The sequence below is a fragment of the Octopus sinensis genome, linkage group LG2 (genome assembly GCF_006345805.1).
Source record: "Octopus sinensis linkage group LG2, ASM634580v1, whole genome shotgun sequence".
NCBI classification, from domain to species: domain Eukaryota; kingdom Metazoa; phylum Mollusca; class Cephalopoda; order Octopoda; family Octopodidae; genus Octopus; species Octopus sinensis.
Window position 1 is genome coordinate 134,710,602 of NC_042998.1, and position 27,731 is coordinate 134,738,332.

General features: G+C 37.8%; 1 protein-coding gene across 1 annotated transcript in view; it reads left to right on the forward strand.

Moving 5' to 3' along the window:
• Positions 1 to 23,863, forward strand: part of LOC115231386 (hydroxylysine kinase) — a 25,104-nt gene extending 1,241 nt beyond the window's left edge. Inside the window, exons 2-6 of the mRNA XM_029801426.2 lie at positions 14,939 to 15,204; positions 16,334 to 16,441; positions 18,376 to 18,527; positions 21,477 to 21,654; positions 22,890 to 23,863. Of these exons, the coding sequence (XP_029657286.1) occupies positions 14,940 to 15,204; positions 16,334 to 16,441; positions 18,376 to 18,527; positions 21,477 to 21,654; positions 22,890 to 23,383 (1,197 nt within the window). The 5' untranslated portion in view covers position 14,939 and the 3' untranslated portion in view covers positions 23,384 to 23,863. The remainder of the gene's footprint in view (positions 1 to 14,938; positions 15,205 to 16,333; positions 16,442 to 18,375; positions 18,528 to 21,476; positions 21,655 to 22,889) is intronic.
• The last annotated feature ends 3,868 nt before the right edge of the window (positions 23,864 to 27,731 follow it).

The window sequence follows — 27,731 nt, forward strand, 5'->3', positions numbered from 1 at the left end:
TTGTTATTTTCAAATGCTTGTCTTCTTATATTTGTGAGTCTATTGAATAAATATTCAACCCTATTAAATATTGGCCTTCCCAAATAAGAAATAATACGATAGTTTCAGCCCTAAATAAATTTAACTTGTACTTTTAAAAATGTTCTTTGGGATAATGTGAAATATTGAACATCATATAGAATAAAATAAAATATAGCTATGAATAAAAGATGCGTAGATTATGAATTTTGATCAAAGAGATGAGGCCTTGAAACAAATAGTTGCAGGGGACCTCTAAAAGTCATGCAACGGCCCTGCCTATACATCTAAGCAGTTTATAGATACGAAACCAATGGTCACTCGCTGACCGGCCATATAGATTATCTCTTACTTTTTTATTCTTTTATTTGTTTCAGTCATTTGACTGCGGCCATGCTGGAGCACCGCCTTTCGTCGAACAAATCGACCCCAAGATTTAAGTTTTGTAAGCCTAGTACTTATTCTATCGGTCTCTTTTACCGAACTGCTATGTTACAGGGACGTAAACACACCAGCATCGGTTGTCAAGCGATGTTGGGGGGACAAACACACACACACACAAACACGCACACACACACACACACACACACACACACACACAACACACACACACACACACACACACACACATCTATATATAAATATACCACGGGCTTCTTTCAGTTTCTGTCTGCCAAATCCATTCACAAGGCTTTGGTCGGCTCGAGGCTATAGTAGAAGACACTTGCCCAAGGTGCCGTGCAGTGGGACTGAACCCAGAACCATGTGGTTGGTAAGCAAGCGACTTACCACACACCCACTAATAATAATAATAAATATTATTGTTGTTATTATTATTATTATTATTATTATTATTATTATTATTATTATTATTATTATTATTATTATTATTGAGTGAGAGAGCAGTTCATGCCATCAAAGTGACACTGGGGTAAAATATACGAAGCCCAATATACCCATCATGACTACCCGTCTGATAAGGGTACACCAGGCACATGCATCACAACCATATGTGCGCGACATGGTGATCTCATATCAAGATAAATAGCACATGACCTTGCAGGTGGGGCCCAGTTAGAATTTTCTTCAGGTTGAGTAGCCTATCCTGCTCAAAAGGTCCCTGAATAAGGGTCGTTTAAGGATGTTGAAAGAACCACCCATGTTTCCAGAGGTGAATTATTCAAACCCTGAAGAATTCCTCTCAGCACATGGCTATGATGCTCCCCCACTACTTCTGCTCGTGATCAGAGATGCACATATCGTCAGCCTCTAAGGGACATATTGTTATTATTATTATTATTATATTATTATTATTATTATTATTATTATTATTATTATTGGTAGGCCATTAAACCAAACTCAATAGTTCGTTCATTTTTTTTTTTTTTTTAAGTTAAATTAAAATACATGAGCAGCAACAGTTCTCACATCGACAATGCTCTTCTCAATACGTGTGATGTACCAGTTAAGACAATCTTTTGCACTTCTTGCAGGGATGGTAAGCCAGGGATCATTCTCATATAATTTTCGGTTCCCTTCTTGATCATTCCTAGTGCTCCTACGATCACTGGTATTGTAACCGCCTTGAGATGCCACATTTTCTCAATTTCAATGAGTAGGTCTTTATATTTTCTGAGCTTGTCAAACTCTTTCGCTGAGATATTATGATCACAGGGGATGCTCATGTCGATCAATAAGCAAACTTTATTGTTTTGGTCTTTCACAACAATATCTGGTTTATTGGCCTTGATGGTTCGGTCTGTATGTACTGGAAAGTCCCACAGAATGGTTACATTTTCTCCTTCAGTTACAGCCTCAGGGTGGTGATTATACCACTTGTCGGCAGTTTTGATATTGTAATGCCGACTTATTAGCCAGTGTAGATATTGGCCAACTCTGTCATGTCTTAATTTATACTCCACTGATGCTAAGACTTTACATCCAGAGATTAGGTGGTCCACTGTTTCAATCATGTCGTTGCAGAATCGGCATTTTGGGTCTGCTCCATTTTTCATCACATTGGCCTGGTAGTTCCGGGTTAATAGGCTTTGATCTTGAGCAGCCAGGATGAAACCTTCGCTCTCTGCTTTTAGTCCTGAGCTCCGTAGCCACTGATGGGTTTGCTTCTGGTCAACATCAGCTTGTTTGCTGCGGGTCACATATTTGCCGTGCAGAGGTTTCTCCTCCCACCTATCAGCCAATTGCTCGTGCGCTTTTTTCGTTGCCATCATTTTCACCTTCTTTGCAACAATAGTTGCCGTACTTCCCTCGGGTTGTTCAGTTTGGGTATCCTGCACGAGATCAATAGCATATTATTATTATTATTGTTATTATTATTATTATCATCATTATTATTATTATTATTTGAGCAAATATGTAGAATTCGATTAGTGAGTTTAAAGGTTGAGTAGAGAACCTGTTGTCATCCGCAGTTGTGGTACACTTCCGTTGGATCTACTTCAGGAACTCCGCAGTTATGTACAGCATATGTTTCGACCCATCAAATTGATGGGTCGAAGCATATGTTGTACCTAATAAAAGTCTAATACGAAATCCATCTCCTATGTGAGTGCATGTGTGTATGTGTGAGTGTGTACGCGTGTGAGTGTATGTACGTGTGTGTGTGTGAGTGGAGAATCCTACTCATTTATGATATACATGATAGAGTCCTCTACATGGAAGACTTTATTGTAGAACTAGCCACTAATCCTCAAATCACACTTTACCTGCTTTTAAAAAATGGGAATGATACTTTTTGATATTATAGCCATGGATGCACTATATCATCAATCCAAAAAATAAATAATTAAAAGATAGAATGGAGAAAGTAGGAAAATCCTTTGGTCATAGTTCTTCTACGTTAGAGCTTATCTGTAACTAAACATTATGTTGAGGCAAGCATAGCTGCACCCGTCTTCAAAACTGCCAACAGTACAAATCATTATCATCATCATCGCCGTCATCGTCATCATCGTCGCCGCAGCCATCACCCCACCCCCACCCCCATCATCATCATCATCATCATCATCATCATCATAATCATCATCATCATCATCATCATCATCATTCTCGTCGTCGGCATCATCATTATCATCATCATCGTCGTTGTCGTCGTCATCGCCGCCGGCACCACCACCACCACCACCATCATCATCAAAAACAACAACAAAAACAACCTTGTATTTTCATCTTTTTTGGGGTGGATAAACTAAAGTACCAACCAAGTACTGGAGTCGAGGATATTAAATGACATTCTCCCCTTTAAAATTGCTGGGCGAATTTTGGGTGAATTGAAAGAAACGTTGAGCGTCGGAAAAAATGCTTCAGTGTATTTCTTCCGGTTCATTATATCCTGAGTTAAAATAACTCCAAGATTAATTGTTTTCATCTTCTCAGGGTCGCTAAAACAAGGTACCAGTCAAGAATTGGGGTCGATGTAGTCGACTAAACCCGTTACCCTAAAATTGCTGGCCTTACAAAGCTTCGGTGGTGTACAGCTGGCTGACCATCGTACCTTGTCCCCCAAAACATCTGACCAGACTAGGGAGCTTGCTATTCCTATTCTTATGGGAAAATTAGATTCCGTTGGTCAGAAAAGCCATAGCACATGCCCCCTCGTCACAACAGCGTCAGTTGCAACCACATCTTGGAGACATGTCATGGCGTGCACCCTCATTATACCCACTCACATACCAGTCCTACGGTACACCAAGCTCACTCATGAAATTCAATGGCATGCGCTGAGGGCTAACGAACCTGCAGAAATATTTAGCTTACCACGGTGGTGTCAACGACAACGACAAACACGAGAGCGAACGGGTGAGGGAATTTTTTGTACGATACGTCTTTAAAGACAAAGGATAAAAGAAAATATCCACTCCAACAAGGATCTGCTTTAATTTCGTCTTTTGTTTTCTCATGTCCTTGTCCTACTTCATGAATATCTCCTTATGTAAATATATATCTAAATATTTTATCTCGGCGTTATTGATATACTTATATTATTGACATAATCTATATCAATTTGTATGCGTGTCTGTACATGTGTATATATGTACGAGGGGTCGCCAAAAGTCTCCTGGCTTTAAGAATGTTGCCAAAGGCTTGGTTGGAGACCCAGCCTTCCGAGTTCTTATACGAGGCTTAGAAAAACTGAAGGACCGTTCCAATAAGTATGTGAATCTGTGAGGGGAATATGATGAATAAAATCATAATTAGCAGATCCGCCTGTATTTTCTTTTACTCAAAGCTAGGTACTTTGCAGCACCTCTCGCACGTGTACAGTACGTATGTATCAGGTCATCCCATAAGTTCTGTCCGATTTTACCTTTTTTTTTAAATTGAATGAAATTTGATAGTATTTTAGAATGTCTAATGGAATTTAAAATTATTTTTATGCATTCGTGCACATTTAAACTAATTAAATATCATTTTACAGAATAATAGAATTAAAGTTTCTTTGATTAAAACCCTTTCTAACATGGAAGTATCCAAAGAGCATTTGAGGCACATAATGCTTTATGAGTACAAAAATGGAAACTGCAGCCGAAGCGACTCGAAACATACACTCAGTTTATGGGAAAGAATGCTTGAATGAAAGAACTTGCAGAAGATGGTTTGCAAAACTCAGAAGTGGAGATTTCAGCCTTGAAGATGAAGATCGAACAGGACGTCCAATCTTGAGGCATTACTTGAAGAAAATCCTGCATTATCAGTTGAAGAATTGGCAATAAAGCTTAGTTCAAACCACACAACTATTCATCGTTATCTTCAACAACTTGGAAAGGTTCCTAAACTTGGAAAATGGGTGCCTCATAAATTGTCCGAATGCAACTACAAATCTCGAGTTGATATCTGCTCTTCTCTCCATTCTCGTGAACTCATTTCACCCTTTTTGGATAGACTTGTGACTGGTGACAAAAAAATGGATCTTCTATCGAAATGTTAAATGTCGTAAACAGTGGCTTGGTAAAAGGGAAAAAGACCCAACCACAACCGAGACGGGAACTTCATGGGGGAAAGGTTCTTCTCTCTATCTGGTGAGATTGCAAAGGAGTAATTCATTTTGAATTGTTACCACCTAATGCAATAATCAATGCTCAAGCCTACTGTCAGCAATTACAGCGTTTGAACAAAGCTTTGAAGGAAAAAAACCCCACTTTATTGAATCGAAAAGGAGTGAGGTTTCATCAGGACAATGCGTGGCCCCACACTGCAAAGATCACATCACAGAAGATTGAAGAACTTGGTTGGGAAAAAATTCCTTATCCACCTTATTCTCCTGACCTTGCTCCTTCAGACTACCATTTGTTTCGTAGTTTACAGAATCATTTGGGGGACATAACTTTCGCAAGCCAGGAGAGGTCGAAACTGACATTTCAGAGTTCTTCGCTTTGAAACCTAAAGAGTTTTACATTAATGGGATTAAAAAGCTTGTAAATAGATGGAAGGAAGTCAAAGATAATCAAGGAAAGTACATTGATGATTAAATTTCAGTTAAATATAGCATTTGATCACTTGTTTTCTTTATTCAAAATTCGGACAGAACTTATGGGATTACCTGATATGTATGTATGTATGTATGTATGTATGTATGTATGTATGTATGTATGTATGTATGTATGAGTGTCTGTGTGTGGTGTCATATACATGTATGTATATATGTCATCAGCATCAGCATCGTTTAAATGTGTGTATATATTTATATATGTGTATGTATTTATGAATGTACGTATACGCGTGTGTGTGTGTGTGTGTGTGTGTGTGTGTGTGTGTGTGTGTGTTGTGTGTGTGTGTGTGTGTGTGTGTGTGTACACTGGTGACGTTTGCGTTTTGTAGCTACACGATCAAGATTCTACCGAGAAAACTACAAGGACAGTCATAATTTTCTCAATTAATAAAAATAATAATTATCCTTTCTACTAGTGGCACAAGGCCTGAAATTCTGGGTGAGGGGACTAGTCAATTACATTGACCCTGTATTTCACTGATACTTAATTTATCGACTCGGAAAGGATGAAAGGCAAAGTCGACCTCGGCTGAATTTGAACTCGGAATGTAACGACGGACGAAGTGTTGCTAAGCATTTTGCCTGGCTTGATAATGATTCTGACAATACAATAATATTATATCAGTTTTTTCGTTTTCTTTCTAAAGGCGGAGAGCTGGCAGAAACGTCAGCACGCCGGGCGAAATGCGTAGCCGTATTTTGTCTGCCGTTACGTTCTGAGTTCAAATTCCGCCGAGGTCGACTTTGCCTTTCAACCTTTCGGGGTCGATAATTAAGTACCAGATATGCACTGGGGTCGATATAATCGACTTAATCCGTTTGTCTGTCCTTGTTTGTCCTCTCTGTGCTTAGCCTGCTAGTGTTGAGCTAAGGTTTGCTTTTCTCCGGCACTCTCCATTTGATGTAATCATTGGCGCTTTTCTTAAAAGACTATACATGCCTATCCAAGGCTGTGACGTTACGTCTTAACTGAACATTAAAGGAGAACTTATGGCTGTTAAACCTGGATCTGAGCGGATCCTTGTTTGACTGCCGCTAGAGTCCTTTGATAGCACCTCTGCTATATATACAACGTGTTGCAGTGGCCATTAAGGGGAATGTGGTGTTGCCTTTGCATAAACATTCTGCCAGTTGAGAAAGCATCAGCACTGGTTGGGTACACTGTGATGGTGAGTTTGAAGGCTGTTAAAAATCTCTTTTGTTTTTATTCGAGATCATGAAAAATTTTCTCTAAGAATTGAAAGTAGAAATGTTAATTAGGCAAGCGAGATTCATATTGCGCATATAGGTTTGTGCGTAGTTGTGTCCTTAACAAAGTCACTTCGGTGCTTTCTGGTACATTTAACTCAACATTATCAAAAACATTTAATTAGCATAGGCTTTCAAAGTTGACAATAAAACATTTCAGTGATTCTTCATGTCAAAAGATCGCATGAAAGTGAAAGTGGTTTCCTTCAAAATGAAACTATCGGGAAACGAAGTAAATATTTGAACTCTCAAAATACGCTTAGGGCAAACCTAATCATCACCGGGGCTACGCGGTAACCAACTTCGTTCTTTCTTCTCCTGTATCTGCTCCAGAATATCTTGTAGATGGAGCACACTGCCTCTTCTTCCGAATCATCTACAATATCATGATCACCGTCACTGTCGTCACATTCCATACTACCTGTTTTCTGCCATTTTGGAGAAAGTGACTCACCCTCCTTTTCACTCGTAGTCTTTTGTTGCCTCTTTGGTGCATTTCCTGTTGCACGCGCTTTTGCCTCAATTTTCAATCGTTTGACAGTTTCAGACGATGTCAGGACTTCTCATTGGAAAGCTTGGACACAGCACCTGTTCTTGTTGGAGTTTGTGACTGTAATTAAGAGTAATATTTTTTATGTGATATGTTTATTCGTTCCTATATTTGTGCGTTTTTGTGAAGCTTAGCTCTGAATCATTTTCTGAATTATAGGGCAGGCTGACCAAACTCTTCTTAGTGAATTTGGCAGACGGAAACTGAAAGAAGCCCGTCGTATACACATATATATAGATGTGTGTGTATGTGTGTGTGTGTGTGTGTGTGTGCGTGTGTGTGTGTGCGTGTGTGTGCGTGTGTGTCTAATATGGTTATGATGTATGTTATACATCAGTGTCACCAATTGTAATTTTATGATGCAATTTGTGCTAATATGAAGAGGTCGCAGGATATAACAGTGCAGTTGTGTATTTGTAGTAAGTTTGGTAAAGGCTACGTAGGGCAAGTTGAGAAGGCTGCAAGAAGCTGAGAGTTACATTGTTGATAATTTCAGAAAATAAATGGACAGAAGAAATAGTTCATATTTATCATAACTTTTGTTAATATTTACAAAGTTCAGTACAAATGTGACGAGTTGTAGTTCGTATGATATTTTTATTTTCTGCGTGTGTGTGGTATGTCTATGTTGCTAAGTGTGATAGTTGGTTATAATTGATGTCCTCTGTAGTTGCTGATAAGAAGGGGGACAATGAAATTGTTTGGTGAGATTTTATTTATTTGTATTTTTGTTATTTTTACTTGACAAAAAGGGGTGTATATAGATGGACTTCTGACATATCTGTAATGGTGGCTTCTAGCTGGCGAAAATTACATAATTTCAAATACTTGTAACATTATAATAATAATAATTATTATTATTATTGTTGTTGTTGTTGTTATTTCTTGAAAACATTTATGTGATTATAGTCATCAACATGCAAAACTGAAAATTTGAATTAATTTAAAGATCCGAAATTGGTAATAATCTGTCTGTCGTTCACCATGTCTATAGACACTGTTTCTCGCTACTTGGGCGGTGTTAATTCGCTGTGCAACCCAGACTATACTTAATTTTTAAAAAGTATTCTGTTAATATTTCAAAAACAGAATGTGTGTGTGTGTGTAGTTAAACGCTTACTCGCTTGTAAACAGATTGTTCCTTCCTGACGGCATACAGTTTTACATTATTGTGCCACAAGAAACTATGCATTGTGTTTAAACCTCCATTCCCTTCTTTCAAAAGCCCAAGTAGAAATTAATTCTGTGTTTGACGCCTATTCGTCTACATCACTTTCTAGGTAGCTGTCTTGTAGTTGGTCTTGTGGTTTAGCCTCAGGTGAGCCACGCAGTTGCTTTTATCTAGATTATTTATTCACCTATCCATTTAAATCTGCTATTGATATTTATCTATTTTGATTTTTTCTGTTTTTGTATTTTTTTTTGAAGTAGAAATAACAAATAAATAATTGAATAGATAAATAGATAGTGTCACCTAGCAAATCCAATCTTTTCTTACCAGTACTTGCATAGAACCTCAAATATACCCAGCCATGAAACATAGTAACACAGACACATCACACACACACACACACACACACACACAAGACTAAAATACTAGAAATTACATACCGCGCTTCAGATGAATATCACAATTGGCTTAAAAGGAAAATACAGCAATAATAGAGTACGAAAAATACATTTGATCCACCGTTCATTATTGCAAACTTTTCTCTGAATCTCGCCACAACAAACCGCATTCAACCACAAAGAATTTGAAAGAACTCAGCTCACTATACATCAATACAGTTTGTACACTGGCAACACTTAAGGATCACCTACATAACGATGCAGAAACACTAAACGGAAAAGGTCGCCATGATACTAGTCGCTCTTACTACACGAAAAATCACAAGAGAACATCTGCAAGGAACCCTTATGAGGTTCCGTCGTTATCTCTGGGTGGTACTCCATCATCATCATCATCGTCGTCGTCGTTGGTGTTGTTGTTAAAGCAGCGAGCTGGCAGAAACGTTAGCACGCCGGGCGAAATGCTTTCTGGTATTTCGTCCGCCGTTGCGTTCTGGGTTCAAATTCCGCCGAGGTCGACTTTGCCTTTCATCCATTCGGGGTCGATAAAATTAAGTACCAGTTACACACTGTGGGTCGATGTAATCGACTTAATCCATTTGTCTGTCCTTGCTTGTCCTCTCTGTGTTTAGCCCCTTGTGGGTAGTAAAGAGATAGGTATTTCGTCTGCGGCTACGTTCTGAGTTCAAATTCCGCCGAGGTCGACTTTGTCTTTTATACTTTTGAGGGTCGATGAAATATGAACCAGTTACACACTGAGATCGATGTAATCGACTTAATCCCTTCCCCGAATCTGAGGCCTTGTGCTTCCAGTAGAAAGAATTATTATTATTATTATCATTGTTGTTGTTGTTGTTGCTAAAGCTGCGAGCTGGCAGAATCGTTAGCACGCTGGACAATATGCTTAACAGCATTTCGTCCGTCATCACATTCTGAGCTGAAATTCGATCCACGTCGACTTTGCCTTTCATCCTTGCGAGGTCGATAAAATAAGTACTAGTCAAGTACTGAGGTCAGTGTACTCGACCTCCCTTTCTCCAAGAAACTGCTGGCCCAGTGCCAAAATTTGAAATCATAATTATAATCATTACGCTAGGTGCATGCTAAGTTAATTAGCAGGTATTTAATCTTGAAGTTTGGTAACAACACGTTTCCTCAAATCTCTAGAATTTTTCTTCAGATTTTAGCAGAATATAGGATGAGGCTTTTTCGGAAATCAACAATTCGAGTTTCAATTACAATTTCTTTCATTCTTTTAGGTAGCATTTTGGATGTTGGTTGTATCAAGTACACTTATTATTACAGGAAAAATTGTTGTCTTGGTCTTCCACAGTTTCCTCAGCTCTCTGGTTAGATCCTGGTATTTCTCAATTTTTTCCATTTCTTTGGTATCAACTCTACTATCATAGGGAACTGCAATATCTATGATCTTGGACTGTTTGTTTATTTTGTCGCCTATAATAATATCTGGTCTTCTTGCCTCAATAGTATGCTCAGTTTTTAACATCATTTTCTAGTACAGCTTCTGGTTCATGCTCATATCACTTTTCTGCTGTTCTAAAGCCACATACTCGACTAACATCCAAATGCACACTTTAGCCTACGCAGTCATGTCTTCGCTTGTACTCCTTTTGTGCTAGTATACTGCACTCACTCAAAATGTGATTGATACTCTCGTCTTCTCTCTTGCAAATTTTACATTTGCTGCTTGATTGAGTTTTATCGAACTTTGCCTTGAGTAGATTTGTTCTAAGGGCTTGTTCCTGACCGGTTTTGATTAACGTTTCTGTTTCTTGTTTCAAGTTCCCGCCTGTCAACCAAAGCCAGTAAATTTCACCTTCAATATTTTCCGTTTGTTGCATAAATTGACCATGCAATTCCATTTCTTTCCATTTGTTCATTCGGTTGTTCTTCCTTTTCCCTTTGAATTCTCCTACTATTTCAGTCACTTTTTGGGTATCTCTGGCTGCCGAAAGTATTCTTTCTTTACTCTGCACAAGTTTTCAGTATCGCAGTACCAACAGTGTCTTCCGCGTTTAGTAATCCTCTACCACCTTCCTTTCTTAGCAGATAGAGTCGGTCTGTATTACTTTTAGGATGGAGTGCGTTGTACATCGTTAGCTGCTTTCTGATTCTTCTAAGTTCCGCGGCTCGATCTTTGTCCATTTCAGAAAGGAGGACGAGTATCTCAATATTGGCATTGCCCATTTATGGCTTCAGTGATGTTCCCTCCATTTAATTTTCTTTCGACCACCTTCCTAATTTTCCTTATGTACTATTTAATGACTTTCTCGTATCTCTTTCCATTATCTTATCATCTTGCAGAACTCCGAGGTATTTGTATTCTTTATTCCATAGCAATCGAATGATATCGTTGTAATTTTATGCCATCAAACTTTATTTTGCAGCCTCTCTTCATAGTTAGTAGTGTGCACTTATCTACTCTAGACTGCTTTCCAATATCTTTACTGAATATTCTCAGTTGGACCAGAGATTCCAAGGCTGTTTCATTTTTTTTTTCTTGTATACATCTCGAAGTCATTCACATAAAATAGGTGATTTATTCTCATCTTCGTTTTAGTAAACTCATAAACAGGTCTGAATTTTCTCAGTTTATAGGCAAGCCTGGATTTTATCAGTTTATTATTATTATTGTTTTACTTCTCAGAGCAATCGGTTTTGTTTGCTCTGGTAGATTCTGCGAGAGCGGACAGCAGTCTGCTGTCAGAGGTTTCACATGGTCTCTTTCCGCACTTCAACAACTTCGTGGGACGCTGGACTTAAGGACCTGTTAAATTGCTCGGGGTCTGGTTCGTTCCAAATCTCCAGTTGGAGAACTGGGACGAGGTGGCGAACAGGGTGGCCAATCTCACCCAGAAATGAGCTGAGAGAAAGCTATCTCTGAAAGATCGGTCGGATATGGCGAATGCTTACATTGCATCCGTCATAAATTACCACTTTACTGTCGTTCCGGTTCGAGTCTGACCAAACTGGAACGCCTACTATTCCGCTTTTTGTGAAAGGGACGCTGAGGTTGCGGCATCTCCAGTGCTTCCTAGACCCTGAGCAGGTATGGTCACTGTTTGTCAGCTGCGATTTCTCACAGCTTGTCTCCTTGACTGAGCTGCAGTCCTGGATCAAGCGTAGACCGAGGCAGGGCGCCTGTCACCTAGAATGTCGTCAGGCACCCACACTCCTCTATCAGTCGGACAATGCGGTCGATGGAAATTTCAATATGGCGTTCTATAGAGAGTTAGTGACAGGTAAGTGCGACGACGTTCTTGGGGAGACTCTGGGCGTCGACAAGAACGAGTTGACTGGCCTGTTCTGGAGTACTTCCGGCCGGGGCCTATGGATAATTTCCAGAAATCCTTGGCCTGGCAGAACTACCGGTGGGCACAGACTGTTCGAGATAAATTCTACAGGCACGGAAGTGCTGCCAGACGGGCTTTCCCGAGATGCGCGCAGAACGACGAAACCGTTCTGCACGCTCTTGTCCAATGCCCGAGTATTTCTGACGTATGTGTTTATGTCGAACACTTGCTGTCGCGTATAAGATGATTCTGGCTATAGACTGAAACCATTGTGAGGATAGTTCCGCTGCCTTCCTTTGGCCGGGAAGGGCAGGCTGTTTTTCTTTGCCTGGTAGCCCTAGCAAAAGAGGTTATGTGGAGGGCGAGACTGAAATGGCTCAAGACAGACACTTTCTTCTTCAGCCAAGCTCTCATCAACCTTTTCAAATTTCTCTTGAAAAGGAAAATGAGGATGGAGAAGGAAGTTCTACTCCTAGGCAATTTTGTTAAAAGGTGGGTAATGTCGTAAGAATGGCCTGAGTGTATCATCATCATCATCATCATCATCATCATCATCATCATCATCATCAGTATCATTATCATTATTATTATTATTATTATTATTATTATTATTATTATTATATTATTATTATTATTATTATTATTATTATTCCTTTAATTTTGTTTCCATTTCTTGCCGAGTGTCTTCCCGACACCGAGGGCAAAGGAACTTAGTATATACATTGGTAGGCCATTAAAATAAACACGCCAGATTTATCGTTTACAAATTCAAGTTATGTGATAGAAAAAAGGGGAAAGAACGAAAAAAAGGAAAAATAGAAAATAGAAAAAAGAAAATATGTAAAAAAAAAAGTGGAGAAGGAAAGAAAATTCACAACGACAATGATCTTCTCAATACGTGTCACGTACCAGCTAAAACAATCTTCTGCACTTCTTGCGTGGATGGTAAGTCAGGGATCATTCTCAAATGATTTGCAGTTCCTTTTCATTTCAAGTGTTCCTACAATCATTGGCATTGCAATCGTCTTGGGATGCCACATTTTTTTCCATTTCAATGAGCAAATCTTTATATTTTCTGAGATTGCAAAATTCTTTTGCCGAAACATTATGATCACAACCCTCAGATACAGCTTTAGGATGATGCCTACACGATCTGTCAGCAGTTTTGATTTTATAATGCCGACATATTAACCAGTATAGATATTGGCTAACTCTGTCATGTCTTGATTTTTACTCCATAGGTGCTAAAACTTTACATCCAGAGATTAGGTGGTCCACTTTTTCAATCTCATCGTTGCAGCATCGGCACTTTGGGTCTACTCCAATTTTCATCACATTGGATTCATCCTGAGCAGCTAAGATGAAGCCTTCGCTCTCTGTCTTTATCCTTGAGCTCCGTAGCCACTGGTGGGTGTACTTCTGGTCAACATCAGCTTGTTTACTGCGAGCCACATATTTTCTATGCAGAGGTTTTTGCTCCCACCTATCAGCCAGTTGGTCATACGCTTTTTTTTTTATTGCCATTGATTTCACCTTCTTTGCAACAGAAGTTGCCGCACTTCCATCATGCTGTTCAAAATGGGTTTTATGCATGAACTCAATAGCAAAATTTTTGCAATTATTATTATTATTACCATCATCATCATCATCATCATCATCATCATCATCATCATCATCATTTATGGTTTCCTTTCATTATAACTTTATTTTAGCTGCCTCAGTACCGGGTGTCCTCCAGAGGCCAAGAGTAGCAAGGTCACTTTTGTTTTGCTATACATGCTAAGATTATCAGCACATTTATTCCATTTTAGATGGAGAGTGCTTACCGTAGTATATGGGTTGTACCTATCAAGGTTATCTGTTGTAGTTTACGGAGATGGAGTTACCAGGGAGTTGCTTAATATGCTTTTCAGCTCCCTTCTTTATCATTCCCAACGTACCAATTATTACTGGTGTTATCGTAGTACTAAGCTTCCACATTCTTGTGATTTCAATTTGCAGATCTTTATAGTGAGAAAACTTTTCGTATTCTTTTCTTGAGACATTTTGATCTTGTGAGACAAAAATACCTATCAACAGACGAGTTCCTGTGTTGTAGTCCTTGATCACAATGTCTGGTCGATTGGAGTCGATTTTTCTGTCTGTATTGAGAAGTTCCAAAGGATGGTGACGTCCTTACCATTTACTACATACAGGTACCTGAATAGTGCATGTACCACTTATCATGGGATTTATCATTATCATCATTATTATTATTATTATTTAATTGTCTTTGCACAGCTTCTAACGCTAGAGATGTACCACGGTGTCAGCTGTTCACTACCAGTGAACTGAGGTAACACCCCTTATTTTTCGAGTACCATCCGGAATAATCGAGCAATTCCAAACTGCTCCACTTTTACTGCAGTCCATATTTGTTCCATGTACAATTATTATTATTATTATTATTATTATTATTATTATTATTATTATTATTATTATTATTATTATTATTATTATATTATTATTATTATTTACTTTTAATCTGCATGCTTGTCACAATCACTTGCCGAGAAACACCCAGCATCCTTGGGCGAGTATTATTATTATCATCATCATCATCATCACCATCATCATCATCCTCATCATCATCATCATCATCATTATTATTATTATTATATTATTATTATTATTATTATTATTATTATTATTATTATTATTATATTATTATTATTATTATTTTCTCTTCAGAATGTCAAATTCAACGGAGTGTGATACTATGAATCTAGTCGACTACAAACCAATCAAATTGCCTGAACATATGATTGCTCAATTGCTTAAAGATCGATATGGAATGGAACTGATCGATTTTTCCGAACTCATCAGCTACGATGATCGCAATTACTTGGTCCATGTCACCAGTAAACATGACAACCCTTACGTTAAAAAAATCGACTCAAATGGGTACCTGTTGAAAATTTTCAATGCGGAATTTTCGAAGAATGAAAATTTTTTCGGTAAAAGCTCTTGGCATTAATGAATTCTGTGTTCTAAAATAATTCAAACATGGCCTCCACGTGAAAAACAAATAATTTTGTATAAACGCATTTAATGTACGAAGAAATAAGAAGTTGACTAGAAATATCTCTACAGGCCTGGGCATGGCTGCGTGGTTAAAAAGCTCGCTTTGAAACCATGTGGTTACAAGTTCAGTGCCGAAATATGGCATCTTGAGCAAGTGTTTTGAGAGTCCCAAGCCGTTCAATGCTTTGTGAGTGAATTTGGTAGATGAAAATTACGGGGAAGTCCATCGTGTGTGTGTACATTTATTTAAGACAGCAGTATGCGACTCAGAGGCGATTTAGCTGATATGTCTACTTGATCGAGTGACCACAAAGAAACTCCTTTGCTTCACACAGTGTTGACAGGAAAGTAGTTTGCCAAACAATATACATTATATTATTTACATTACATTACATATTTTACATTATTTAGTCTTGATCCTGAACCTTCTTGGTTCAAATTTCACAAAGTTCAACTTCTTGATTGGTATCTACATTGAATCAATATAGAACCTTCTATAGTACCAGTATTCTTGTTTAGAATCAATAATTCGTGTTAACTTTAACTGAAGAAGTGCAAACACGATCAAAGCACCTCGGTGTCTCAAAGACCTCTTACGTCAAAGGATTGTATGTGTTATGAACACACATTGACTAAATTGGAGAGATGTTCTCTGAGGATTAAATACAACAGTGATTAACATATTTATGTTCGAATCTGCCAGAACGCATTAAGAAGAGTAGATACGTTATTGCTTAGATCCTTACTGTTTTATGTGCACCTCATAAATCAATACAGAGCTTACGTTTCATAAAAACCAACAACATTATAATGGCGGATAATAATATATGAGAAAGCATCGTTCTATCTATGAAGAAGGCTTGTGTTTTGTCTACTAAGTCCAGGCGTACATATTCTTCCCTGATCTCAGAGTAAAGAATTGTTTAAATAAGTTTTCCTGTCTTGGTAAAAGGTTCTATAGATTACATTATTGTTTGTTGTAACAAATACGGGACTGAACAGCAAAACGAAAGGTAAACTTTTGTTTCTGTATTCTAAATAGTATTTTCTTTGTATTGGCAGATGGTTTATATTCTTTAAGTGACCACATTCGCAAAAGTGGAGTACCAACACCAGAACGAATAACCAACATGAATGGCAATTTAATGTTTCTGGAGGAAATACCGACAGGTATTTATCAGACTAATTATTAAATCAAATATTGTATTTTTGTTCTCTTATCTATTGTATATACATTTCGGTGGTAGATGTACAAAAGACAGATTGTGTGAGACATGTTCAAATCTTGTCATTGGTGATAGAATATGAAGATGATAATGATCTGTTTCCATATTGCTTTATGCTGTAGGGAAGAAATTAACCAACATCAGTAATTAATTCTAAAACCCCTAAGTGGTTGCTGTTATTTTGTAATCTGAAAATTTCTGTGTTATTCTTAAAATCAGGACTGCATAACGCTAACGTGTGTATCACTGCGACAATGGCTCAAGTATATTTTTCCAATAATGTTAACCGGTTTTTATATGTTCTTCCAATCTTTTGTCGAAGACTGAACCACGCTTTCTTGCGAAGTATGTCAGCAAAGTTGATCCGTACTCTTCAGAGCTTTTAGGACTTTGAATTGAAATAGGAATTCGTCAGAAGCTAGTATTGCACTTGAAGAACAATAATCACAGCCAGTTTTGGAGATCATACTATCCATTTCTGATTGTATATTTCACCATTTATTTTCTGACCTGAAAATAACTATTCAAAGTATATTTGCCTTGATGTTTAGTTTTAAAATAGGAATTGTTCCCGTGCTGACACCCTAAGGAGCCTCAACTATTATATACAATGTGTGAGTTCATCCTCGGTTAATGAGTTCATCTTTATTAACTAAAATCATTGAGTTTTGTGAATTCTGTTTTATTCGTAAATGTTGGTTCTGTATCACTTCCAGTATTTCCTCAACTTAGATACCAGGGTCTGTTGTCTCAGTAGCTGTGGCACTGAGTTATGGATGTTTAGGACTTAACCAATCACCTTGGGTTTGTGTATCTGCACATGTTCCCGGGGTACAAATATCTGTTATGTGTTGGTACTATTTTGAAGTTGTTTTACAAGTTACAGATTTCTTTTTTCTTTTCTGCTGACCGCTCTGAAATGTACTCTTCACTGTAAGCCTGAAAATGTTGAAAATTTACTCTTCAAATATTACTTCGTACTATTTAAAATTTTAGACTTTCTCGTTATCTATTTAAATAACATTATAGAAGAAAACAAAATGGATCTTTTTGGTTTGAACGGCAGTTTTTTCTAGCGGTGTCATATGAAATTGTCACCCATAATTATAACCCTAGTATCGATCTATTGCATTTCAATCTGTTTTAGGGTTAGGGTTAGTTAGGGTTAGGGGTGGGGGGAAGGGTATCTTTTTTTCTACGCAAATGTAAATAAAGCCAATCTGTTTCTTAAACGAGGGACATATTCATACGGCACATAATGTTTTTTTTTACCTCAATAGACGTCATTGATTGGTTGAAATTGCAGAAATTGAAGAAAAACACCAACAAATATCTTACAAACTATAGAATTCTCTCAATAAAGCCAAGAGAAAAAGATGTTTTATAAACACATTCTACCAGTACGAAGTTTAAAAGTGTTTAGTTACGTGGAAATTATTTTTAAAAACTGCCGTTCAAACCGAAAAGATCCAACAAAAGAATGAGATTTAAATTATTTAACATTATTTGTAATATAACGACATAAACTTGTATTGTTGTTTTCGTCGTCGTCGTCGTTGTTGCTGGTGGTGGTGGTGGTGGTGGTGGCGGCGGCGGCGGTGGTGGTGGTGGTGGCGGCGGCGGCGGTGGTGGTGGGGTTCGGTGTTATTGCCGTAGTTATTGTTGTTGGTAGTGGAAGGCCGTCTCAGTCGTTAGACTTACGTTGCAAACTATTCTGCTAGCATTCACAATTAAATTACGTTCCAAAATACAGATGTTTCTTAAATGCAACGCCACTATTTCTATTCTCACACCAAGGTAGTAGCTATTTAGTCCCCCATTCGCACATGTTTACAACAACAACAACAACTACAACTGGTTGCTCATTTCATGTTGTAGATACGAACAACATTGCTAACAGTAGAACCTTGCAACACATGGTTATACTTCAGACATTTCTTCCCGGAGTAGTCATTAGCAAAGTTCCACTGGTTCCAAGTCTCTGTTATGAATTTGGGAAGCTAATTGGCTCCATGCACAATTCATTAAAGGTAAGTTTTATATATTTATTTGTTCATTTATTATTATTATTATTATTATTATTATTATTATTATTATATTATTATTATTATTATTATTATTATTAATAATAATAATAATAATAATAATAATAATAATAATAATAATAATAATTTAAAAATTATAATAATAATAATACTCAGACTTTTTTGTACGTACCTGATGTGTTTCGCACTTACTTCAAAGAAGTGGCAAAGCGAGAGTGAGGAGGACAGAGAGGAAGTAAGAGAGAAAAAGACAGAGAGATAAAGTGAGAGAGAGAGAGAGTGAGAGAGAAGGAAAGAGTGAGAGAGAAAGAGAGTGTGAAAGAGACAGTGAGTGGTAATGGCGTTCATTTTATCACTTCGCAAGAGAAATAGATACATCAATACATATACACATTTTAAAATCAAAAGTGGGAGGGAAGAGGGACACAAAGGAAGTGAAAGAGAAAGAGAGACAGTAGATACATAAATCCAAAGAAAAGTTCATATATAGATACATAGACACGGCAAATATTGGGTGTTAATTTCACTTTTCAATACCACACGAAGATAAAATTAACTCCACAAACGTGCATAACATTAACGTAGCTCTCAGGGAGATTCAGCCTCACACAGAATATGACAAGGCTGGCCCCTTTGGAATACAACTACAACTTGAGACATATATATATGTGTGCGTGTGTGTGTGTGTGTGTGTGTGTGTGTGTGTGTGTGTGTGTGTGTGAATGTATTTGTGTGTGTGTATAAATTTGTGTGTGTGTGTAGATTCATAAATCCATTTATTATTTCTTTCTTTCGAATTTCATTTTGTACATTTGTACTCCTGATTATGTACAAGCACATATGTAAAACGACGTCCTTCATTTTTTAATCATTAACTGCTGATATAGGAGGGATAGAGAAGGAGTGAGAGAGAGAGCGGGGGGAGAAGGAGAGAGAGAGAGGAGTGAGCAGTGACTCAAAGGAAGATGATGTTTGTTTTGTGTTTTCAGCCACAGCAAATATTGGATACCGTATCCTAGACAAAAACGGTCTAATGCATTCGTATATGTTTTTCAATTGAAATACTGAATCATTTTGGACATTTATTGTTTTATTAGCGAGAGAAAGAGAAAGAGGTTGAAGACACAATTCCAGACAGTAGCAAAGCAACAGGTAGGAAGAGAGAAAAAGACAGAGAGAGAGAGAGAGAGAGAGAGAGAGAGAGAGAGTGCCAAGAACTTCGTTGTGGATTATCTGACACACTGTCTGTCTGCCTCTCTCTAGGCACGTGTTTGTGTATGTGTGTGTATATATGTGTATGTTTGTATGTATATGATTGTGTGTGGTGCCGTTTTGAATTCCTTCCTGCGACTGACTTTAAACCGCTATTAAAGGCCCAACCAACCACACACACACACACATTTATTTAAACCTATTTCAACTGCAGCCATACGCCAGATAACGTGGTAAGTGTTTTGCTCCAAAATTAAAATTTTGAATTTGTTTTCATTATAAAATTACACCTCAGCTAAAAATATCTTTTGGCTTCGGAATACAACGTTGTCTTACAACGTTGTCTTTTTCTTTGTATGTTTTTAAGTTAGAATTTCTGGCTCATATGTTGATGTGTGTAAGTAAACAAAAACTAAAGGAATTACACAGAGACATTCATATAGGATTCGTATATGTTTTTCAGTTGAAACACTATGAATCATTTTGGAGATTTATTGTTTTAATATCAAGTTTTAAAATATGGATAATCGCATGAGAGACACAGCATGTGAGCGTCAGCGTAGAATGAGAAAACGATTGCGCGAGGACCAGCAGGAGGAAATAAGGAAATATTTTTTACCTTAGGTTTTTAACATGATAAATGTATTATAGGCACCTGGTCCTACTGTTTAAGTTTCAAATTTAGTTAATGGAGTTTCTTCTATAAGAACAATCATGATTTTATTTCTTTAAGAAATATTGTTTAATTCTATTTGATTATTTATTTAACTATTACTGTTGACCTGAGGAGTGACTATACATTTAAATTAAATTGTAATTCGAATTTCAATTATAGTCATGAAACGTACGTAGTCTTATTACTTATTATATATTGTTTATTCATTTTTGTACTTTTTGTCATCTAGTTATATGTTTTATATTATATTTTATTTTTTCTTTATGATTTGGTTTATGCATATCATTGTTTGAATTGCATAATAGCGGTTTTCCTCTAATTTATATATATTATATTGTGAAATTTGATTTAATATTAAATTAAATTTTTCCCTGTAAGTTTGGAGTTATACTCCCTAATATTATTATTATTATTATTATTATTATTATTATTATATTATTATTATTATTATTATTATTATTATTATATACATTTATATTTATGTGTGTGAAGTATATTTGCCATCTCAATAAGGCTAACCACTAAGGGTGGATGTTACTGTAGCTTGCAGCCCCATGAGAACATCTTCTCCAGCTGATTATTGACACACTTTCTGAGCCCTATCGGTATTTGCAAAGGGAGGTCATCCTTCCCTCGTCAACCTAAGTGATACGCACGGACTGCAGTTTCTAGGTATTGACCCGTCATCGGCGCACGACAACCACCGGTCTTCGATGGAAGGGTCCCAATGCAAATATTTATATCCTTTTTCCAGTGACTTTTCGTCACTGATCTTGAAAAAGTGTATACAAGCAATAATAAATCTCTTAACGGGGTATAGACAGTAACTGCACGACAATGTGAAGTATATTTGCCATCTCAATATGGCTAACCACTAAGGGTGGATGTTACTGTAGCTTGTGTCAATAGTGTATATATATATATATATATATATATATATATATATATATATATATATTATATATATATATATATATATATATACATACATATCTGTCTAACTTTTGATATATATATATGTGTGTTTGTTTTTTTTTTCTATCTAGGATTTTCATCATTCGTATTTCGACCAAATTACAACCAACAGCTGGAGTCTAACCTCTGTTCCAAAACTTAATGAATATGCTGTCGTTATTGAAGACGATAGTGATCGAAAGCTAATAACGGACATTGTTGACGCATTCATTGAAGAAATCATTCCTGCCATGCCAAAATTTCAGCAAGGTAAACTTACCTAATATTAACATTTTGTTTGTTGCCTTATGATAATTAAGTCATGACCGTTTTTCTAAGCTAAGTAGTGAGCTTGATGCAATTGGTGTTCATCATGAGCATATTTTTAAGTCCATGCTTGAATGAAAAACTTCACTAGAGAGAAATTTCTTGTGAGTTGCATCTATGTTATGGAAAGATAGAGTGAAGTGTTTAATACATGATCTTCGGGACGAGACACAGTACAGGTGATGAAAAAAGAAAGCTAGTAGGCTGGATGAAGCTGAATGGAGCAAGTGTGTGCAACCATCTTGATATATATATATATATATATATATATATATATATATATATATATTGAAAATGAACTGAGTTTGTTTTCTCCCTTGAGTTTCACACCACTGCGATCTTCAGGCAAGAACTGTTACAACTCGATATTGGTGGTGTATTTATATCCTTTGGTGTGTGGTGTAGTGGCTGTGTTTGTTTATTACTCTGCCTTTTTATACTTATTGATTGGGGGAGGTGTTTTTCTGGCTTCATTATTGATTATTTTGGGATTTCTTGCAATCGTAAATGAGAGTGTATGTTATCAATTTGCTTGAGATATGTTAGTGTGTTGGTGAGATGATAATGAGGCGAGTTTTCTTCTTTTTTTTACGTGTGTGTGTGAAAGGTTTTAAATAGATATTGTTTTATATATGGATTGTACTTATTTCTTTCTCGATGATAGATTTAATTCTTCATCCAATTTTACACAACCACTTAACTTCTGGGAGAGTCCACTGTATCATAAGCATTTGAAGTAGATCTCAAGTTAATCCATCATCTTAGTGTATCGCTGCCTAACGCATCAGCTCATGAATTGTTATTTCTTCTTCACGCAACCATGACAACACATCATGGATACTAAACATCTTCCTCTATAACGTCATGAAAGTGTTGTTTTCCTAACCCTTTGCCTATCCAAAGCATTTTCATAAGTTTATCCTAAACGTCCATGCTTGTTTTCAGACTTTTAGTTAGCCCTTGTTTCCTATGTTTTAATATAAAGCATTCCTTACATAAGTCCCAAATTGGTCTGGTGATTGAAAAAATAATTGAGAATGTGTATCATATACGATGTATGGACACCAGGGAAATATATTCTGTATATCACGTATGATACACAGGACAGGCAAAAGGTTAACGTTGAAATATCTACTTCGTTCTTGGTTCTGTCTAATATCTAATTATTTCTTTCCCAGGTCAAATCCACGGTGATCTCAATGATTTGAACGTCTTAGTCGAGGAACGCCATTCATCTATTAAACAAGAATCCAGTAATGAAAGCATAACATCGCAAAAGAATAAACCAGATTTCGTTATATCAGGAATAATCGATTTTGCCGATGCTAGTTTTTCATATCTCATATTTGACATTGCCATAGCTATAACTTACATGATGATTAACAGCAAACTGGTCGATGCAATCGATCTCAGTGGCCATACATTAGCTGGCTATTTGTCGGAATTTCATATGAACTCAGCTGAACGTAATGCTTTGCATTTGTTAATCTGTAGTCGAATTTCCCAGTCTTTGGCAATCGGTTGGTACACCTATGTAAAAGATCCTTCTAATGATTATCCATTGGTAACAGCTGCCACTGGCTGGCCTCTCCTTCACAGTTTTTGGAAGAAACCAAGAGACGAAATTGAAAAGGAATGGGATTTCATCATTAAATCTTACGAAGAACACTGAGATGGCAGAATACAATATACGACAAACTGCTTAACACTGTTTCACCGAGTCCTTATAACTTTTTAATTCAAATTCCACTAAGGTCTACTTTGCCTTTCATCTTTCCGAAATCTATAAAATACACACCATTTAAATGCTGAGGGTCGACTAACTCATTCATATTATTCTTTTTTCTGGTTTCAACCATTGGACTGCGGCCATACTTGGGTACTGCTTTCGACAGTTTTAGTTGATCGTGTCGACCCCTGTACTTGTTTGAGAATAGTAATTATGTTTTATTGCTCTCTCCTTATCGAATAGCTAAGTTTTGAATAGAGACGTCCTTTCACATCAAAAATTCATTTAATAGAGATCGATAAACACATGCGCGCGTGCACCGAAATTGCCAAATCTCCTCTATGTTGTTTTTTTTTGTTTTTCATTCATAAAGGAACATTATATTTTCCGTTAAAATAAAAGTCAGTTATCTAAAAATAAAAAGTCTTATTTTTATTAACTTTATGTCAATCGAAAAACAAAATAAATATATGTACGAAATAAAATATGTACGAAATTAATATATGTACAAAATAAATATATGTACTTATATTAGGTCGTCAAGTATGAAATTTGTAGAAAGGAAAAAGTTTGCTAATGTTTTATAAATACAAGGAATAGTTTTATTCATCAAAGTATGCACCCATATTGTCAATACACTTTTGCCATTTCAGCGGTAGCTTGTCCAGTCCGGAACTGTAAAAGCCTGGCAACCTAGAGTCAATAAATCTTGGAAGACCTGTTTTAAAGTATTATTGGAATTAAATTTTTTTCTTATCGAAAAGTTATCCAAATTCTGGAAGAAGAGGTAATCAGTGGAGGCAAGATCAGGTGAGTATGGTGGATGATGGAGAACTTCCAACTCCAACTCCTGTAGTTTTGCCAATGTCATTTTTGCGATGTGTGGTCTGGCATTGTCTTGCAATAAAATAGGAGTGGGTCTGTTGACTAATCTAGGCTATTTTTTGTAAATTTCTCCATCATTTGGTCCAGTTGGCTACAGTATACTTCGGCCGTGATTGATGAGCTAGGTTTAATGAAATCATAACCGATCACACTTGCGCCAGACCACCAAACACACATCATCAGCTTCTTTTGATGAATTTTGCTTTTTGGACTGTGTTTTGGTGGCTTGTCTTTGTCCAACCATTGTGCTGAACGTTTACGGTTGTTGTATTGGATCCATTTCTAATCAGATGTTACAATTCGATTCAGAAATGATTCATTTTGTGACAAGAAAGTAGCATAATGCAGGCTTCCAAACATTGCTGTTTCTGATTTTCATCGAGTTCATGTGGAACCCATGACAAGGAATTTTAAAAAATTGAAATAATGGGTTTGTATCGTGAAAATTGACCGGCAACGAGGGTTATTCAATTAGTATATATATATATAAATATATATATACAGAGAGAGAGAGAGAGAGAGAGAGAGAATAATAAGAGAAGGATAGATAGATTATATTAGAAGAAAGATAGATTATATTAGAAGAAAAATCAAAACCAAGGCGGAGCGAGTATCTTAAGTCTTAGAATAATTAAATTTGAAATCTTAGAACCGTTTCTGGGATAACCCAAATGGTAGGTTAGCATGTCTATGTACTGGGTATTCCATCATAAGACAAGGTATGAATATTTTAGACGGGAAAAAATTTACAGTTTACAAGGAATAAAATTCACAGTTTATAAGGAACAAAATAGAAGAATAAAGAATAAAAGTAGTTAGAAGAATATAGGCAGGAAAATAATGTTCACAACTCATATTTTTCCAGAGGATATGGGTGTTGGTCAGTACTTCGGCCCAGTGCGTCCATGCTGCCAACAAAGCGCGCGGAATTCTGTTTTTGATTCGACGGTCATTCGGAATGCTCACAGCAGCCATATTCCTACCACTCTATGTCACGCTGGTGAGACCCATATTGGAGTATGGGATTCAAGCCTCTTCTCCTTATCTCCTCAAAGACATACAGCATCTCGAAAGAGTCCAGAGGCTGGCTACCCGCATGGTTCATGGTCTCAAAAATTTGTCCTACGAAGAAAGGCTGAGGACGCTCGACCTTTATTCTCTTGAAAAACGCCGCCGCCGTGGTGATCTCATTCTCGCCCACAACATCATAAGCGGGAAGTGTAACCTCTCGAAAGAGCTGTTCTTCACTCCTGCTCCGGAGCGTCGGCTGCGGGGTCATTCCGAAAAGCTCTACCTGCGACGATTTCATCTCAATCGAAGGAGAGGAGCTTTCTCCGTCCGGGTTGCGGATCCGTGGAACAAGCTGCCAGACGAGATGGTGAAGATGCCGACGACCGCTTTGTTCAAAGCCTCCCTGGACCTCAAGTGGCCTGAACTCTTTACATGAACACCACCCTGTACTTAACTCCATGTCCCCCTACATGGCCTTGCTATTTGCTTTTGAGCCAAATTAACTAACTAACTAACTAACTAACTTCCATGAAGGTACAAGTCCTTAGAATATTTTGCCAAAATACTGCCTGGATTTATCTGGGATTTAACTAAAACGTGTTTCCAAATAACAGTTTGGTAAGTATAGGGGCCAGCTCTGGGGTGCAATGTTTGAGGATAATGGAAGGGACATTGTCAAGACCGGTGGTCTTATGAGTCTGAAGTAACTGAAGATACTTTCACATTGGGCATGTATACAAGGCGATGGATTGGATGAGTTAAAACGGGTGAATGTGGAAAAGATTTTGTCAAGTGTAGGACTTGTAAAGTTGGATGCAAAGCAAGCAGCAAGGATGAAAACTTATTTTGCTAGGTTAATGCTTACAAAGCCATTGTTAATATTAAGAGAGGGGAAAGAACATTTTGCAAATCTGGTGAAAACCCTTGTGGCAAAGGGCAAAAATCGGTGCAGTTTGAAAGGTGAGACAGCTTGAGGGCAGCATGAAGTCATCTGTAATTCGGATAGAGGTCTTGCAGAGAGTTGCGTTGCTAGGTATATGCCATTTAGTTGTGGTGAGTGGGATTGACCTCTTGGTTTCAGAGTTTCTACAGACATTGTCAGGCTCAGAGCAACTACAAGTCAACCATTTGCAAGACACGGAACAATAAGTCTTTCTTGTACGTGGAATACTAGAGGAGAACATATCTGAAAAGATAGTTTCAGTCACTTGCCTAGGTGTTTCTCAAAACAAAAACATATGCTGTCAGAACTAGTTGGCATAACTATAATCATCACACACACAACAAACAAAGGTAATGTGTGTGTATGTGTAGGGGTAATATATATGTAATAAACAGCTTCCTGGATTATAAGCCAGAGATTCAGAACCGAATCTACATTTCCTTTCTATTGTTCTTGGATTTTGTATTTAAAAATGTATGAGACTCAGTTGTCACACTTAGTTAAGTTCTGTTGTTTAAGGGAACATTCTTAGGTTAAATAGGGTTCAGACAAGATAGGAGATGGAAAATCCTTTGTTCATCATCATCATCATCATCATCATCGTTTAACGTCTGTTCTCCATGCTAGCATGGGTTGGACGGTTCGACCGGGGATCTGGGAAGCCAGAAGGCTGCACCAGGCTCCAGTCTTATCTGGCAGTGTTTCTACAGCTGGATGCCCTTCCTAACGCCAACCACTCCGTGAGTGTAGTGGGTGCTTTTTACGTGCCAACTGCACAGGTGCCAGGCGAGGCTGGCAACGGCCACGGTCGGATTGGTGTATTTTATGTGCCACCGGCACGGAAGCCACGAGTCGGATGGTGCTTTTTACGTACCACCAGACCAGGGATCCTGGCTGGTTCAATTCGATTTCGATTTCGCTTGCCCCAACATGTCTTCGCAAGCAAGGGGGTTGGCATGGGTGCCTGTCGTACGGTCAGATTGGTGTATTTTACGTGCCACCGGCACGGAAGCCAGTGGAGGCGGCGCTGGCATCGGCCACGAGTCGGATAGTGCTTTTTACGTACCACCAGACCAGGGAACCTGGCTGGTTCAATTCGATTTCGCTTGCCCCAACATGTCTTCGCAAGCAAGGGGGTTGGCATGGGTGCCTGTCGTACGGTCAGATTGGTGTATTTTACGTGCCACCGGCACGGAAGCCAGTGGAGGCGGCGCTGGCATCGGCCACGAGTCGGATAGTGCTTTTTACGTACCACCAGACCAGGGAACCTGGCTGGTTCAATTCGATTTCGCTTGCCCCAACATGTCTTCGCAAGCAAGGGGGTTGGCATGGGTGCCTGTCGTACGGTCAGATTGGTGTATTTTACGTGCCACCGGCACGGAAGCCAGTGGAGGTGGCGCTGGCATCGGCCACGAGTCGGATAGTGCTTTTTACGTACCACCAGACCAGGGA